Source organism: Podarcis cretensis, assembly GCF_951804945.1.
Source record: "Podarcis cretensis genome assembly, chromosome: 1".
Lineage (NCBI taxonomy): Eukaryota > Metazoa > Chordata > Lepidosauria > Squamata > Lacertidae > Podarcis > Podarcis cretensis.
This window is the reverse complement of record NC_137170.1, coordinates 66,520,001-66,538,230: the sequence shown is the minus strand read 5'-3', so window position 1 is coordinate 66,538,230 and position 18,230 is coordinate 66,520,001. Positions and strand designations below refer to the sequence as shown.

Genomic DNA, 18,230 nt, shown 5'->3' with positions numbered 1-18,230 from the left:
AGGACTCTTTGCAAACTCTTGAATTTGGCTCATGTTTTTCTCTGCTGTTTTGAACTTGCAATCCCTCCACTCTAAACCTTTGCTTAATTTTCTGGTCAGCGGAATCTGCCTTAAACGGAGTGCGCATGGAGTTGGGGAAAGGATATCAAATGTATTTTGTGTAAGAGCAGTTGAGACATGGAATGTCACTGGAAAATAATGTGCTGGACTCCCAGCCCCCACAGCAACATGGAGGACAGGGGGAAGGAGGTAATGGGCCTCCTCAAGCCCCTGGCAGCTTATGGTATTATGGGGAAAGGGATTAGGGTTGCATGCTGTGAAATTTAAAAAATCCTCCTGTGAACTATGCAGGGATGGTTTAGTTTCTAGAACTAAGTCTCCACTTGTAATATATAAATAAAATGCTCAGGTTTGGGAATGGCACTACTCCAGTGTTATACAGCACAGCAAGAGAAGGCCTCCAGAGATAGGAAGAGAAAACAGAGGCCTAAGACCTTTTTTTACTGCTGAAACTGCCCTCTGCCCTACCTCAGAAGCCCGAACAGGGCTACAAGGCTCTTGTTCCAGGCTGACTGGAGCCCTAAAATTGCAGCACTCTTCTTTAGGGAAGTTGCAACATGGTATTAAGAGCACAAGAACATAAGACAAATCATGTTGGATCAAACCAAAGGCCTATTGAGTTTACCATTCTGTTCTCAGACTGGTCAACCAGCTGCCTATAGGAAACCTGCCAGCCGGACATAAGCGCAACAACTTCCTCTCCTGTGATTCCCAGCAACTGGTATTCAGCGGCAATTCTCAGTGAGAAATTTGAATGGCACTCAGCTCTGTTGTGCATTGGATGCCATAGTTGTTGGTCAAGGTCAAGGACACCAGTGTCCAATGCATACTCTATGGAGCTGGTTTTACTTTATATAGCCGGATCATGTGGACAGGACCCTTGCAATGATACCCACTTCTTGGACAAGTTGATGAAGAGAGTGTTGGCAGGAGTTTCTACAGGAAATGGATTATCTGGATCCATTGCAATCTGGGGTCAGGTGTGGTGTTGGGGAGGAACCAGCCTTGGCTGCCCTGGTGGATGACTAGTACACTGCAATTCTGCTTATGTTCCTCAGTCACTTGGCTTTCGATACTTATCACCACGGTGTTCTCCTTGACTTGTTCTTTGGGATGGATATTGGGGGCACAGTTTGCTCCAGCCCACAGGCTTGTGCCCAGAGTACAGCACTGGGAGATTGTGCTACAGCCACATGGTCTTCACACAATGGTGTGTGTCACACAGGGCATGGTCTTCTCCCCCCCCCCCAATCTTTGTGAAGCCGTTGGGAGTGTTATTAGAACTTTGGGGGCAAAGTGTCATCAGTATGCTAGTGACACACAGCTCTAATTCTCCATAACAACTGCATCAGGAGAAGCTGTGCAAGATCTGGATCATTGTCTAGGTGGAGTGGTGGAGTGGATGAGGGCCATAACTGAGTTTGAACATAAAGGTACTGTGGAGGGGGGGGGGGCGTTCCCCATGTCTGGGAAATTGGCAAATTGCCTGTTCTGGATTGAGATCAGATTTGTTATTTTTGGGGGGTGGGCACCTTGTTGCTGGAGACTCAGGAAGCCTTAGTGGCTAGGAATGCCTTTTACTAGCTACAGCTGGTGTGCTAACTGCAGCCAGCCTTGGACATTGGTAGCCTGGCCATGGAGATTTGCTGTCAGAGCAGGAGTCAGACACAGGTCAGCAAGAATAAGCAGAGTCAGTTGTCAGTGAAGTTAACCCTTTGGTCAAGGAAATGGCACACAACTCGGCAACACTTCCCAGTAGGTCTTGCCCCTATAGCACAGTTGCCAGGACTGAAGGTCCCTGCCACCCACTCCTTCTAAGGCTCTCCTCTCCTGGATGTTTCCCAAGCAGTCTCAAACTGCATCTCCCCCCTCTGTTCTGCTCTCCTCATTATCCTGTGTGTTTTTGGAGACCAGGGAAGAGGGGAGCTTGTTGCAGCAGGAGAGGCAGACTCCTGGGATTTTTCAGCAGTCTATTGACCACCCCCCCCCACTTCAGCCTCAGCGTCTGAACTGCTCCTTGTCATAGGTTCTTCCTGTTCACCAAAACCTGTTGTCCCGTCAGTATTCAGCACCATCTCCCAATCTTCCCCCCAACCTGTCCTTGGTGTCCCACCACCAATCCCCGGGCTCTGAGCTTTTCTCTTCTGTGTTTTCCCTTGGGGGTTCCTTGGCTGACGTCTCCCATCATTCCTCATCCAGCCAGTGCCTGACATCCATGCATTGGTACCCTTAAGATTAGATTATTGCAATGCATTCAATGCGGGCCTACCCTTGGGTCTCACCTGGAGGCTCCAGCTGGTGCAAAACACTGTGGCCAGACTATTGATAGGGCAGGCTGACACCAGAGCATAACTGCAGTGTGCAAAAGCTTGCACTGGCTGAGCATATGCTATTGCGTCAGGTTTAAGGTTTTTGTATGACTAGTCATTGATAGCTTAATGATCTTGGAATTTATCTAATCATATTTTAAAGCCATCCAAATTAGTACCCACCACTGCATCTTGTGGGAGCCAATTCCATAGTTTAGCTTGTTTAAATATTCCATATTTAAAACTATTGCAGCCTACTTATGTAACACCCTATCAGTCTGAAAAAAAGCCAAAGCAGCTTAATAGTACCTATAGAGTGATTTTGAAAAAATAAAAATAAAAACCCCAACCTATAATACATTTAGGAATTTTCAAATTGATATGTTGAAGAAGCTCAAGCCTCTTGTAACATATGCTAGCTTCCTTCTCCTCCTCTTCCTCCTCCACTCCCCTAGTCTGGGAAGGTTTATTCATTTTCTTAATACTATTTCAAACACCTTTAAGCATATAACAGAATACAAAATGCAGAAATGTGAAATGGAGCAATCCTCATCAGGGATTTAGGCTGTAATTCTATAAACACTTTTCAGGCAGTAAGGCCCATTAAACTGAGTGGGGCATCACGTATATAATATTGCCCTTTGATTCCTGCCCCCATTTTTGTTAGAAAGGGGAGGAATTGGACCCAGGAGGTCCCAACTAAAATATATCCACTCACATCATCTTTCGTTGCATCATTGCTCCAAAATAGCCTAAGACGTATGAAAATGAGGCTGCAGCCCAAACATCTGCAAAGGTTAGTGGCAAAATCAAGGAGCTACTCTATGTGTTTCTATTTATTACATGCATATCCCTCCTTTCCTCAAGGAGCTCAAGGTGGAGTACATACTATAGGTCTTGTCCCCATTTTATCCTCACAGCAACTTTATGAAGTAGGTTAGGCTGACGGTGATTGGCCCAAGATCCTTCGGTGAACTTCATGGGAGAGTCGGAGCTAACACTCTAGTCACTACACCCACACATGGGAATGGCCAGTGGTGGTGGTGGGGTTCCCCTGAAATTGATGTTACCTTCAAAACAATTTTATTTGTTCCCTAGTGTCTATACTAAATAGTTTTTTGGGGTTTTTTGCTAATAAGTCTCTCTTTAACGTTAAGCCTGTCCTTAGCATTCTGTTTGCAATATACAAATGTACATATTTGTATGTAATTATAAGCCTAATTACTCCATAATTGCAAAGCTCTTGTAGATGGTGCCATCATCATTACCACAACCACCATCATTTTCTCTGAATGCTGTCATTTTTTTATGGTGCCTGTATGTTATACTTGAACTAACCACTCTTGGTTCCCTGCCTAGAGAGTAGTGGTCATTGGGTTCATGGCAGCTGGCAGCATCTATTCTATGAGGCTGCAGATATGGAACATCCCCAAACATTGGATATCTCTGTGCACAGTACAGTACCAAGCTGGGCAGTCCAGCGTCTCCGGACTGGTAGAATTGTATTTCATATACAGGAGGACTAGAAGGAGCAGATTGCTAAATACAGAGGCACTGTAAGAAATGTGCACAAACTTCCCTACATGCCAAAGGGCAGATGGGGCCCATCCAGGAGAAGCAAAACTCCAATCTTAAGCCTTTCAGGATATCTTTGGGAGAAGAAAAGGCTAAGGAGTAAGCCCTACACGAATCCTATCTGTGCTGCCGCCACTGTGCACCAAATGTGCAGGTGATTACACGCTCTCACACAGTGCCTGTGAGGATCTGGCTGGAAGCTGTGCCCCCAATACATTTTTCTTGCATTTGTAGTCAGAATGCAGAAAAACAATGAGCAAAAGATGCTTGTATAAGAATGCTGTTTGAAGATGCACAACACAGTGCGACTTTAAATGAAACAAGGGGTGAAACATCAGAGCTTAGATTGAAACGTTTTAAAAGTAGGCCATGCTGGAAATAGACATACATGGTACTGAGCAAATGCCAAGATTCCCCCAGACTGCAGAGCAGAGAGAGAGAGAAAGGAAGCTGGGTTATTCTATCATTGCTGCTCAGAGCTGCCTTTGGCTCTTCGGCAACTGTCATCTAGCAGCACTCATTCCATCAAGCTCCCTGCACTGTTTCCATCCAACTGGTCATTATGGGAAGAACTAGTACCCGAGCTTGTTCCTTTCCTCCTCCCTCCCCATTCTCCTTTCCTTATATGTCATCTATTTTAGATTGTTTTTCATTGATCTGCAAAGTTGCTCTGGAACCTCAGGCCAAATGTGGCCAAGTCTCTCAGGATTCTTTGTAAGCTCTGCATCTTCTCCAGGCAACACCTCCTGAAGGGCCTGTTCTAGAGCCTACATGAGTCCTTTTGCTTGGCTGGAATGTTTCTTTGCACTGTGATAACATGCCATATTTTGCTTGCCTGGAGGAAGTGAGTATGAGTGCACATCCATGCAAAGTTTTGATGGGGAACCTGTAAGCCTCTGTCACTGGACTACAATTGCATCCTTGACCTTTGGCGTGGGGCTGATGGGAGCTGAAGCTGCAACACAGCTCAGTTGGTGGAGCATGAGACTCTTAATCTCAGGGTTCTGGGTTCGAGCGCCACTTTGGGTGAATTCTTCCTGCAGTGCAGGGGGTAGAACCAGATGACCCTTGTGGTCCCTTCTACAATTCTAAGATTCTAAGATCTAAAGGGTCACAGCTTCCCCACTACCACCACCTCCCAGTAACCAACTTGTGCTTTATTTGGCTGGAATATAGCCCGCTATACAAAGATACGGAAAACAGTGGCTTTGTAGTCTGTGGAAAAGTTGGCAGGAAAGGATGGCAGGAAGGATGTATGCAGGCTGGTGGAGAGAAACGAACTGCTATGACTGTTGGAAACACAGCTTAAATCATGGCATGTTGTTGTGAGCAGCTGCTAGCAATGGAGGTACCTTGTGCTTGTGAAACGGTTTATTCCCACCCCTACTTTTTATCCCCCAAACAGCTCTGTGAGGTTGGCTGGTCTCAGAAACAGCAACTGATCCAGGGCTACTATGAATTCTTAAAGCTAAAAAGGGACTTGAACCTAGCTCTCCCCAATACCAAGTTTTTAGGTATCTGGTTGTGTTCTCTGCCCCAAATCAATGAGGGCTGGCTGCAAAATTATGCATTTGCCTTCTTGGTCATATTTTTAGGACCCACCTTACTTCTGTGACAGTAAGTTGACAGTAAGTTTTAAATTGCTTTTGAATACTGTGTTTTAATTGTTGTAACCCACCCTGGGACCTTGGGGTAAAGGGCGGATTAACAACAACAACAACAATAACAGCAACAACAGTAGGTTGAGAGCTTTAACTTCCAAGTTATCTGAATCAGGCACTCCTAGTTTATTTATTTTTTTAATGATAAGTAACCGGGAGCCGCTTCCTCTCTTATCCTACCAGAACTCTGTGAACCTGCCCCACGGAGCAGTTTGCATTCTCTCTCTTTCTTTGTCTCCCTGCTCCAATCATTACGACCATAAGAAACAATGTCAGAGGTTTTTGCCCAATACCAGCTCTCTTGCCAAATTCGCTTGTTGGGAAACAAAGTCCAAGCGTGGGAAAGAAAGGTAACAATGCCTATAATCTCTGGGGGCCCCGATCCCTTCAAATGTTTTACTGCAGGGGCCAAAGGGACCTGGCCCCCTAGGAGTTGGAGCCTATGGTTAGTGATCAGAACTACTTGTTCAGTTCTGGAAGCACTCTGCTGACCTCATGTTCTTGCCTCCTTCTCTTGGCAGTAATTGGGGGTGCCAGGAAGCAGCAATTGTCAGCAGTAAGAGCTGCTGTTTGAAGCTGCATTTTGAAACACTTACTCATTCTTCTCCTGACTCTGCAAACCAGGTTCCTCATATCCGTTGTGAGTCCTAGTTGGTCACCCCATTAGTCTGGTGTGGTGCTTGATGCAATATCTAACCTGATCATGTAGAATCAGTTTGTAGATGAGGCCTGTATAGACTTCTAAAGATGACTTACATCACATGGGAAGATTTTACTCATGGTACTATGACTTACAGAATACCACTTGAAAATGGGTATTTTCCACAATTGCTCCTGCACTCTGGAATGCTTTTCCCTCTGCCATACATGAAACATAATTCACTTCAGCTGTTTGTTAAAATTTATTTTCTTGTCAAGGCCTTCCCTGACACACAAGACCCTATCATTATAATATATATATTTATCTGTGCTTTATACCATTTTAATGTTTTTATGTTTGCATTTTAGTATGCTGCTTAGAGATTTTAAATATTATGCTTTTATAGAAATACTTTTATAATAAATCGGAATTAAACAGTTCAAGCATGGGCAAGCCAGGAAAGGTAGACAGAATGCTTCTTACAGGCAGTACTTTTGTTCCTATTTTCCCATTTCCATGGGTGGATTTAAATGACAATTGGAAAACGGGTGAATACTCTGAATGCTTGTTTCTTGGTGTGTGGGTGTCAGGAACAAAAAAACAAACCATTTTGAGCAGAGGACTTTGCCATTTCATTAACCTGTGTGTAAGCATGTGCATGTCAGTGTATATGCATCAGATGTGTTTCTGTGCTAAGTGTGTGTTAAGGTTGTGTGTGTCTATCTATGCTCCAGGTGCATGATTCCAGACCTTTGCTAGGATAATGTGTCCCCCAAACTTGTACAATGGTACCTCGGAAGTCGAACAGAATCCGTTCTGGAAGTCCGTTCAACTTCCAAAACGTTTGTAAACCAAGGTGTGGCTTCTGATTGGCTGCAGTAAGCTCCTGCAGCCAATCGGAAGCCACATAAGCCACGTCGGACATACGGGTTCCAAAGAACGTTTGCAAACTGGAACACTCACTTCTGGGTTTGCAGCGTTTGGGAGCCAAAATGTTTGACTTGCAAGGCATTCGGAATCCAAGGTACGACTGTATTGCTTTTAATGTTTCAATTCTAATACGTCTTGGTTTTGCCATAAAAGGCAGGGTAGAAATAAACAGCAGCAGCAGCAAGAGAACACTGAAAATGTCATCCCCCCCGCAGTCTGAAGTAGAGCAGTCCATTTCACCACCCTTATGCATGTGAAGATCAGGCCCATCCACTTGCAGTGGGACTGACGTAAGAGCCCTGTTTCTCCTCCTTTTGTACGCACAGGCACATATGCACTTGCCAGGAATGGGAGGCCAATCCAGCTCTCCCTCTTGCCTATGCAAGACTATACTCTACAAGGGGAAGGGAAATGAGGGAAACAAGGCCCTGGTCAACCCAGTGCTGACCTTTCGGCACATAAACAGCTGCATACCTGTGTGGGTGGATTATGCCTTTGGTTTATGGGACCTGGAAAGCTTTACATTAAATAGGTAACATGTAGGTCTTTAGACCATTGAAGGTAACATATCAGTTAGGAAATGGTCATAATGGAATGAGGAAACTTCATGCCAAGCTTGAGCTATTTCATTTAATCTGAAGAAACAGTCCTGTTACTTAATGTATCCTACAGAACATTTGTTTATTTATCAAATAGGGTGTGACCATTTTACTATTCAGTTTTCCTTGATAAAGGGACGCGGGTGGCACTGTGGTCTAAATCACTGAGCCTCTTGGGCTTGCCGATCAGAAGATTGGCAGTTTGAATCCCCGCGACGGGATGAACTCCCGCTGCTCGGTCCCAGCTCCTGCCAACCTAGCAGTTTGAAAGCATGCCCAAAAGTGCAAGTAGATAAATAGGTACCGCTCTGGTGGGAAGGTAAACAGCGTTTCTGTGCGCTGCTTTGGTTTCGGTGTTCCGTTGCGCCAGAAGCAGCTTGGTCATGCTGGCCACATGACCCGGAAAAACTGCAGACAAACGCCGGCTCCCTCAGCCTGAAAGCGAGATGAGCGCCGCAACCTCCGAGTCGTCTGTGACTGGACTTAACTGTCAGGGGTCCTTTACCTTTACCTTGATAAGGAAAATGACTGCTAAACCAAATTACTGCTGGTTAAACAATATTCTAGAAGTAAAAGAATAGGTATTTCCCCTTAGCTGTAGAACACTGGGTATGTGTGTGGTGCAGCACTTATTTCACAGAGCATGTGAAACAAAAAACAACATTTAATATAGATTTCACTGAATGATCTCCCCCTTTCCTTTTTGCTGTTGAAAATATATTCTTTGGGTTTCTATGCCAACTCGATCTTATTATTTCAAATGCCTGTTCTGATGAGTGTACTTTATATTTATGCATGTTATATTTAAGTTTGCACTCACCCACAGAGTCATATATTTTAATGATATTTGGAAGATTGTCTACTAAATTAGACCCCATTAAGGACATTTACAATTATTAATAATAATATCTTGTAAAAAAGCTAATTTAATAATGCCTAAAGGTTTTAGAATTTATAGAGGAATAGTATATAAAATTCCCTAGCTTATTTACATGAAAAACATAACTGAGTAACTAAAGTGTTAATCCTTTTATACTTGATCTATTGAATATCTGCATAGGTCCCCATTCAAATTGTGTTGAGAAGTTTTGCTTCATATTATATATAAGGCGAAAGGAGAAATGATTTGAAAGCTGTAGCGATATATGGGTATAAGAATGTAGATGTCTATTAGCTTTATGAAACTGACAGCTCAGTTCTGAAACTTTATTTTGAATAGATTTTAAAAAGGATTTGCGTCTTTAGAAATAGTAAAAATAAAAAATAAAACAGACATATCTTTGAAAAAGAAAGAAAAAAACTCAATTGTTACCTCTAATGAAATAGCGGGTGACAAAACAGTAGTCTTTTTGATTTTGATCAGAAAAATAAACTGGTAGTGACAGGATATGATGGATAGATTTGACATCCTGGCAAATCACTGTCATTGATTCAATTATTCTAATTCAGAATAAAAGCTGTATACAGTGTGTGTTTATGGTACAGTGGATTTTTTTAAATGATTGACATTCATCACATTAGACAGTTTTAAAAGCTATGTCTCCATTTTACTCACAGCGTTATAAAAAGTAAATCATTTAACCAACACTTTAGTTCCAATCCCATCAAAATACATTAACATTATTACAGTAAGCATTTAAGGTTTTGTGGGGAGCATAATTCAGCCCAACTCTATAAAATGACAGTTTAAAGACCTAAGTTTCAATCCAAAATGAACTTAGTGGAAAGTTCTATCAAGGCTAATTCAAAATAGAACTATATAGAAAGTAATTTTCAGGTCCCACTTGAAAACCATTTCCAGATAGCCACCTATTCACATAGTTTGTACATTAGTTCTAATACAAAAATGCAAATCTTGCTGCTGATAAATATTTATACATTTTACCTAGGGAAAAATTCATATGTTTACAAATAGTATATACAGAATAGTATGGAACCCTGAATTGGTTTTGTTATCTGCTGCTCTGTAGACTTCTTTCTATGATATGTCTTCCCTAAGCTCCAATGCACTCCCCTGGTTTTCTAGCATTAATGTAGTTGTCAGTTTGAATTTCAATCTTGAATAATGTCTGCTGACATAATTTCATATTGCTGACTTCAGTTGTTTAGGATTACTGTTTTGAACTATATTGAAAAGCAATTCTTTGTATATGTTTAGTAAGTTTCACTCAAGCAATTTAATATATTTATTAGCCCATAAGGCAAAGTAATTATCTATAATGTATTTTACCATGAAAAATATTTTATCATATTACTGATAACAGAATAGGTGGAAAATACACAGAAATTTAATGCTTACAGCATATATGGTACTAAATAAGGTGTCATTTTTAACAATGTTTTTCTAGGGCAATGATTGTCTGATATTAAAATAACTGACTTTTTAAAATCCATGATTTTATTTAATATACATAATATTGATATACAGCATACAATAGTTGTGTTAAACATGCAAAGTGCAATTCTTTCATTTCTCATTCATTATCTGAACTTTAGTAATAACAGTAAAGTTGATGGCAACAGAAAATTCTGCAGCTTCAAAATGGCAACATATTTTACGTCTTTAAAATGGCATCAAAATATAGGTTGTGTTTGTTAACTGTAGAAACATCCAATACAACATTTGCAAATATTTTTAAAAAACAGAATGGCAAAATAAGGCACACAGCTTGCAATATATATATATATATATATATATATATATATATATATATATATATATGAATGAATGACTACTGGGTCACAATCATTAAGAAAAATATTTACATAAGTCATTAACAGTCATAATTAGAGTGCCATATAAATCGGAGTGAAACTGCTAAGTAGAAATCACTAGAAGTCCAGGTGCTTCTTGCCTATGGCCATAGCAGTACATCCTGAGCTCAGCAGTTTGGCAGATTCTGCCAGATCCTGTTTGCTTGTGCGGCTCACTGTGTCTGACAAGTCTGGAGGCAAATGCAATTGCTATGGCAGGAGATTTCAGGGAGTGGGGGGGGGGGGGAGGAGAGAGACAGAGAAGAGAGAGAGATGAGAGAGAACATAGTTGTAATTAGATTTGCTTTGGATATTACACATTTAAAAACATTGTACTATTCCCTGCCAGTGAATACCTATTACAGCATAACAAATACATATTAGAACAGTTTTCAAAAACCAGATTGTCAGATTCTTTTATTTCATATATTGATCTACAGGATACTGGAATTTTTCAAATCAAATTCAGCTTTCTTCATCAGTACGTTCAAAATGGAAATCAAAGGCCAAGACCCAAAGAAATCAAAATTACCCCCACGAGTCCCAAAAGGGGTATTTACACTGCAATCCTAGGCATGTTTACCCTTGTGTAATTTCCTGAATCCAATGGTAGGTGCATACAGAAATGCTGCCTTGTAATGCAATTCTAGGCATTTTTATTCAGAAGTAAGTCCCACTTACTCAGTGGGCTTACCTAGTATAGGATTGCGGCTATTTGTGGGAGGCCAAAGCACTAGTGAATTCAATGAGACTTGTTTCTGAGTAGACATTTATGGGTTTGCAGTCACTTGTTTTTCTCAAACAATGTTCCTGCTCCTATACCAAATGGCAAATGGTGTTCCAAAACAAAGGTCCAAAATTTCACTGAGTTAGTACAAGTGGTTTCCATGAGCCAAAGCAGATCTTTGATCCAAGCTTACATTTCCTGCATTTATTTTGTTATCTCCAGAGACCTCATCTCCTACATCTTCTGTCTCCCATTAAAAATAACTAATTAGTTTGAACAGTTCTGTATGCCCAAGGGGCTTTGCATTTGTTGAAACAGCGTCTCTTCGATGCCACACGGCAAGCCACTTTTGAAACTGAGGGGACTCTCAAAAGCAGATTGACATGGAGGCAAGTTATTTAATGAAAAAAGGGCCAAAATTCCTGTTGTGTGTGCCTAAGCATCTGGGTGCATTTAGAGTAGCTCTTTGGATCCTCGCCAAAGTATATACTGTGAACAAAAATAAACTATACATATTGTGTGGAATACACCAAGTGGTCTATTCATCCACAAGACTTTCCCCAGTCTTCTCCCCTTGTGAATCACTAAAACCATTCTGGGTCACGCCAGCTCTCCAGAGCAGATTTAGGGGGTACATGGGGGGCACAGTCCTGTTTCATACCTGTTGCATGCCTGCAACAGCCGAGCTGAATCCCACTCATTAAGTTATTTTAAGCACAACAGTCAACACAAACACAACAATCTTCACAACAGAGAGACAACTGTTTTCAGCTAACAATGGAACATTTCATGCCTTATAAATAGTCTTTTTGCAAGGGGTGCTAACATGGTATCCTCCAGCCCAGAGAGTTTGGACTACCACTTCGTTAAGTTTCAGCTAACATGGCCAACAGTAATGGATGATGGGAGTTGTAGTCCTCAACATCTAGGCACCACATTGACTATCCCTGGGCTAGAGTGTTACGTTCTGTGTTGTGCAACCCTCTACATGTCTACTCAGAAGCAAGTCCTGTTGAGTTCGGTGGCACTTACTCCTAGGTAAGTATGTAAAAGACTGCAGCCTAAGTAAGTTAAACTTTAAAATGCCTGTTTGAAACAGCAAGTGCTGTTGATAATCACAGTGTTAAACTCATACCAATGATGAGGAAACTTAGCAAAGATGTTAGATAGATTGAAATCCAAAAACATTAATCCTGGAGCTGTACTGATATAGTCTTCTATTAAGACATTTTCTGGGCTTCTCTACTACTACTCAGTAGTGTATGATTTGTAATTTGCACTCATTACAAGTTGTCACACTGCAATCCAAGCCAGTAGTTGTTTTCTCTTTTTTTTAAGAATTAGCTTTTATCCAGAGTCTTTATAAAATGGGAGGTTTGTGTGTTCAGGTTTGACATAATTAATTCACCCGTTTGCAGTTCACGGCTTCCTACTGCAAAGCACTTCCTACTTCTTCCCATGAACAGCCACAACTATGATGAAATTGATTGCTACTGCTATTTATTTCTTTAGCACCAAGAGTCCTCTCGGCTCTATGCAGGTAAAATGTGGTTTGAAATGTAAAGTACATTGAGGCAAAATAGCCAGAGTTCACATATATACTGAAGGGGTTGGAACTGGCAGTGACTGATCAGGAAAAGGATCTTGAGGTTCTAGTGGGTAGCTGAATGAAAATGTTGATTCAGTGACAGCTGTGATAAAGACAAATTCTACATTAGGGATCATTAGGAAAGGGATTGAAAATAAAATGGCCAACATTGTAATGCCTTCATGCATATCTATGATGCAGACACACTTGGAATACTGTGTATAGTTCTGTTCACCCCTATTGTGGAGTTAGAAAAGGCTCAGAAAAAACGGAAGCCAAAATGACCACGAGGTACTCTCCTATGAGGAAAAACTGACAACAGAATGGCAATGTGTCAGGCAACCTAGTTGCTCCAAAGTGCTCTCTTCAGCACTGTGGAGTTTGCATTGCTCTTCAGCATTGAGGTATTGAGGACCATGAAGCAGACTGGATGCCAGGTGGTATACAACCTATCATGAAGATAACACAATATGCATTCGAGCATACAATCGTGTCTGCTGCACGGCAGTGAGGACAGCAAAGGAAGCACACTTTGCTGCCTCCATTGCATTCTCAAATACTTGTCCAGCAGAGCTATCAACAGTATGTGTTTGTTAACAAAATTACATGACAAGTTTCCAAGACACTGAGGATAACATTGCCCACCTCTTTGAAAATGTGGACACCATTGTTGTAACCAGTTTTAGCTTTAGAGGCCTCCTGAGAACATGGCAAAGCGCTTGTAGCTGTTTGGCCGACTTTATGCCCTTTTGCCCCACAGCTAGTTGTGGGGAATAGGGGTGTTGCCCAGGTAGATCCATCTTGTGGTAAATGCATCATTATGTGAGCAGCACTGGACAACTATAAGGCTCCCAGGCAGTTACACTATGGCATGCTGCAAGGTACCATCTTGTCCCCAATGATATTTAACATTTATATGAAGTGGCTGGGAATAGTCATTAGGGGATTTGGAGCATGCTGTCATCAGTATGCTGATGACACCTAGCTCTATTTTACCACTACATCTGATTCAGGTGTGGCTGTGCAAATAAGTGCAGTGGCGAGCTGAATCACCTGAATCTTGATAAGACCTTGTGGGTAGGTGGTTCCTGAGTCTGGAATTTAGGCAATTACCATGTAAGTGCTCCTTCACCCATGGATGTCACTGAAGGCCCAAGAGGTCACAATAGTTAGGGGAACATTTTTTTCAGATTCAGATGACATGCCAACTGTGGTCATAATTTGATAAGGATAGTTTACCCCAGGCATAGGCAAACTTGGCCCTCCAGATGTTTTGGGACTACAACTCTCATCATCCCTGACCACTGGTCCTGTTAGCTAGGGATGATGGGAGTCGTAGTCCCAAAACATCTGGAGGGCCAAGTTTGTCTATGCCTGGTCTAGCCACAGAGACCAGATTACTGTCATGTGTTCTGTGTGGGGGCAGAATGCAACAGGTAGGTTGTTAATTGGACATTCCTGCTGCAAGTATGTGACACTACTTTTAGAAGAACTGTAGTGGCTGCCAATTTGTTACCAGACCAGGTTTAAAGTTTTGATATTGGTATTGACCTCAACACTTTAAATATCAAGGGACCAGGTTATCTGAGGGAACAATTTCACACACAGCCCTGCCTTGTCACTCATTTCTTCCTGGTTGTGCAGCAGCTTGCTGAGGTCTGTCTGGTGGCAACCAGGGGGAGGGCCTTTTCTATTGTGCCCAGCCTAAAGAATAACCTCCTGTCTAAGCAAGGCAGGCAAAAGCAGACACCAAAATACCAACTATTGATGCTACTAGTGATTTCAGAGACAATAATGGCAGGTTTATGGACTACAATGAATACCAAGGATATATCATTTTAGACTGAGAAAGTTCTGTTAGAATGTCAGCACTGTTTACCACTTCTAAGAGAACATACAAAAACCAAGTCTATTTCTGCTCAGATAATTTATTCTATTCCACCAAAGGAAATGGAGAAACCTGTGTTTTCCCGCTAAAGGAAAAATCTACTGCTCTGTGTGCAAACTTTTCTCCAACTAAACTACCTCAACTACAGCTTTAGGTTCTACTGCATTTGATTATTGGCATCACGGTTATCTTGTTCAAACCCATGGAAACTAAAAATCATGTGAACCCTATGCTAACATACTGAACAAGAAAGCATGGTCAAGCACTCACATCAAAACTGGAATAATTTGAATTCATTTTCATGCTTCAACTTTGGACACATTTGCTAGACCAATTTCATAAAGCTAGCAAGGCACTCCAAAGTTCACAAATTTCACTGAGCACAACTGCAAATATTTACAGCTCACTATTGCAGTTTGTATCAAACACTTGGGCTAATTTACCACATTTACCAGATGTACAAGACATCAAAAGAAGGCAGAGAATATGGGAAAACCCAACAATGATGAGCATAGCCAGGATTTATGTTGAGGGGGGGAAGAACCTCAGTTAGTTAAGTATTTTTATTGATTTACTTAATCTGGGGGCAGCTGCCCCCCTGGCTCTCCCCATGATGATGGGACAAAATCCGAAGCTGTAGGCAAACTTTTTCCATGAGACAAGTTTAGGATAAATTCATTTATCTCTGTAATTGATGCTCTTGAAGCTAATCTAGACAGAAAAGCAGTAAAGGAGTGTAACTGGCAATTTTTAATTTTTGGTGAACCTGCAAGCAACCAAGGAACAGATTCATGATGGCATCAAGATGTTAATGCAAGAGTATCCAAAGGATGTTGACCTTAGCAATTCCACCCGTACATCAAATGAGCTCATTCTGAAAAAGAATATTTCAGCCACCAAGATATGTATCAAATAATATACTAGGAGAAAATTAGGACAGTCCCCAGCCCCCCAAATGTGGAAGCAATTTTCAGGTTGTTCCTGTGTTTAATGGTTACAAACTGTACTGGTGAAAGATCATTTTCTAGACTAAAAAGGATAAAGAATGAACTATGATCAACAATGTCCTAAGATCAGTTGTCTGATCTAAGCATTCTCTGTATAGAAAATTATAAACTGTGACTTACTGATTTTAATGATACAATTGATGTCTGCATCCAAAAGAGCTCAAAAGAAACTGTTCTGACTTTTTATATAATGTACTGTTATAACATAGCTATGATTCCCCTACAAATGTTCTGTGCGAATGTCTTCATTAATCCCATACTTTTGTAAATTTATTAAAGATTATACAATGATAAAAGATTATACAATGATAAAATGTTTTTATTTTACCACTGTATAATCTTTTATAATTGTATAATATTTAATAAGTTTTATAAGTATGGGATTAATGAAGACATTCACACATAACATTTGTGTATCAATGCTAAAATTTCAGCAATAGTCTATTTTTATTGAGTAGATAAAGATGAGAACGATGTTTTATTTCTCATGATCAGATACTATTAAGTTTGGGCCTCCCAAGGTCTTCTAGGCCAAAGCCTCCAGTTGCTTTAATCTAGGCCTACCTGCAGAAATTCATAGGCCAACATCAAGGAGGATGGCAAGAATGCCCCATCACAACCTTCTGGAATTGCCCATGTAGAAAGAACAGAAGTACTATAAAATGGTGCCTCTAAGTTTAAGATGCTTGTATTAATCTACAAGGCCCTTAACAACTGGGTCGCAAATACCTTACGGACCACTTGACTCTTTACATCCCTGCCCAGACTTTGGGCCTTTGTTAGTGGTTCCCTCGTGGCTTGGATGCAATGCTTGTATCCATCAGGAGCCACGTGTTCTGTACTGTGGGCCGTATTCTATGGAACTCCCTCCTAGAATATTATGGTTGACAGTAATGAAGGCAGCTGAGAGTTCCTGCAGAACCAATGGGGATGGCACTCTAGGGTGACTAAAGCTGTCTCTGTCCCAAAGCCAAATTGAAATGATACCCTTTATCATCCAGAAATACTTGGTGTTGGGTTGCTCCCACTTGATCAAGCACCTACTCTAGAATAGTAGACTGGCTGGAAATGTATTATTTTGATACAGTTTTTTAAAAAGCAACTTCACTACTGCCTTTTTCGAGCTCAACAGGCTCACACCTTTTCACAAGGAAGCATTTACCACTTCAGCCACTCACTTGGCCACACCACGTCGGGTAGATTACCTTAGCCAGAAGGCAAAGGGTCACGTACATACATGGTCGAACTTACATCTGCAAGAATCCTGCCCACATTCTCAGGTCATACTAACTGAAAAAGTATTCAAGACCAATGGGCAAGTAGGTAGGTACATTTACTGACTCTGCTTTAACTGTGGCTTCCAAGTTGGAATGGATGTGAGTGACTTTATCCACAAAGTGCTTTGCAAATTGGTCACAGCAAGTCATTGAGTTGTCCCCTAATCCCCCACTCTCCAATAACAAGGTGCAAATATCCCTTAACCACTTGGAAAACCTCTGCTAGATAGCCTGAGGACAGAGCTCCTGACCATATTGGTTGGATTCATCGTGAGTTGCTCTAGTCATCACTCCTGTTGTTTCATCACGTAAAGCTTCCAGGACCACAGAGAGACAACTTGGTTCTACTAACAGGGAGATAATGTTGAGGAGTGCTTGTGTCATTTGCTCAAGCAATTTCCCCCACTGCAGAGTTTGACTAGATACTGGGCAGAATTGGCTACAGAAGTGACAGAAGAATCTTCAAGCCACCTTGAGCAATCAAAAAGTATGTATGAGAATTAATACAGTTAAGGTATTTTCAAGCATACCTTTTTCCTAGCCATCTTTTCCATCTGGAATATTATAGTAAGATTAAAATAAAATATAATTTAAAACACAGTATATTAAACAATCCACTTAGTTTGCCAAACACGCTGCTTGTTCTCAGTCATTACAGAAACAAAAATAGGTGTCATTAGAGTTGAGCAAATGAGTAGCTCATATGAAAGTTAGACAGCTGGCCAATGCATTTCCAAAGGATCTTATACAAAGCATCTTTGAGAGTTTGTGAAGTGTTAACTTCAATATATTCAGTGCCCTACAATCTCAGAGGGTTGGGCTTGAGTTGCGATTCAATGTATACCTACTTGGGAGTAAAACCCAATGAATTCAGTGAGACTGACTTCTTGATAAACAAATGTAAGATCAGGCTGTTGAGCAGAGTTATTCCTTTATGCATGATATATGCCCCTATGATGTAGTCTCTGTTAAAAAGGGGAGTGGGGTGTTAAACCCCTTGCCTGTGACTTGGAGTGAGTAGATACATAATAAGAGAAAGGCTCTAATAAAGCATTTGATGTTCACACCAGGGAGAGGTGCGCTCATTTGGTTAAAACTTTTTAAAAAATTACTTCAACTTAGAAAAACACAAAAGTAGAAAAAGCAAAGGAGATTGCAGACCTATATCTCAATATGTGGAATAGAAGCAGCAATTTGCTTAGAGGTACCAACAAT

General features: G+C 41.1%; 1 protein-coding gene across 1 annotated transcript in view; it reads right to left on the bottom strand.

The window, feature by feature from the left end:
- Positions 1 to 9,299: 9,299 nt before the first annotated feature.
- ELP4 (elongator acetyltransferase complex subunit 4) overlaps positions 9,300 to 18,230 on the bottom strand; it is a 151,251-nt gene continuing 142,320 nt past the window's right edge. Inside the window, exon 10 of the mRNA XM_079970232.1 lies at positions 9,300 to 10,738. Coding sequence (XP_079826358.1) covers positions 10,607 to 10,738 — 132 coding nt within the window. The 3' untranslated portion in view covers positions 9,300 to 10,606. The remainder of the gene's footprint in view (positions 10,739 to 18,230) is intronic.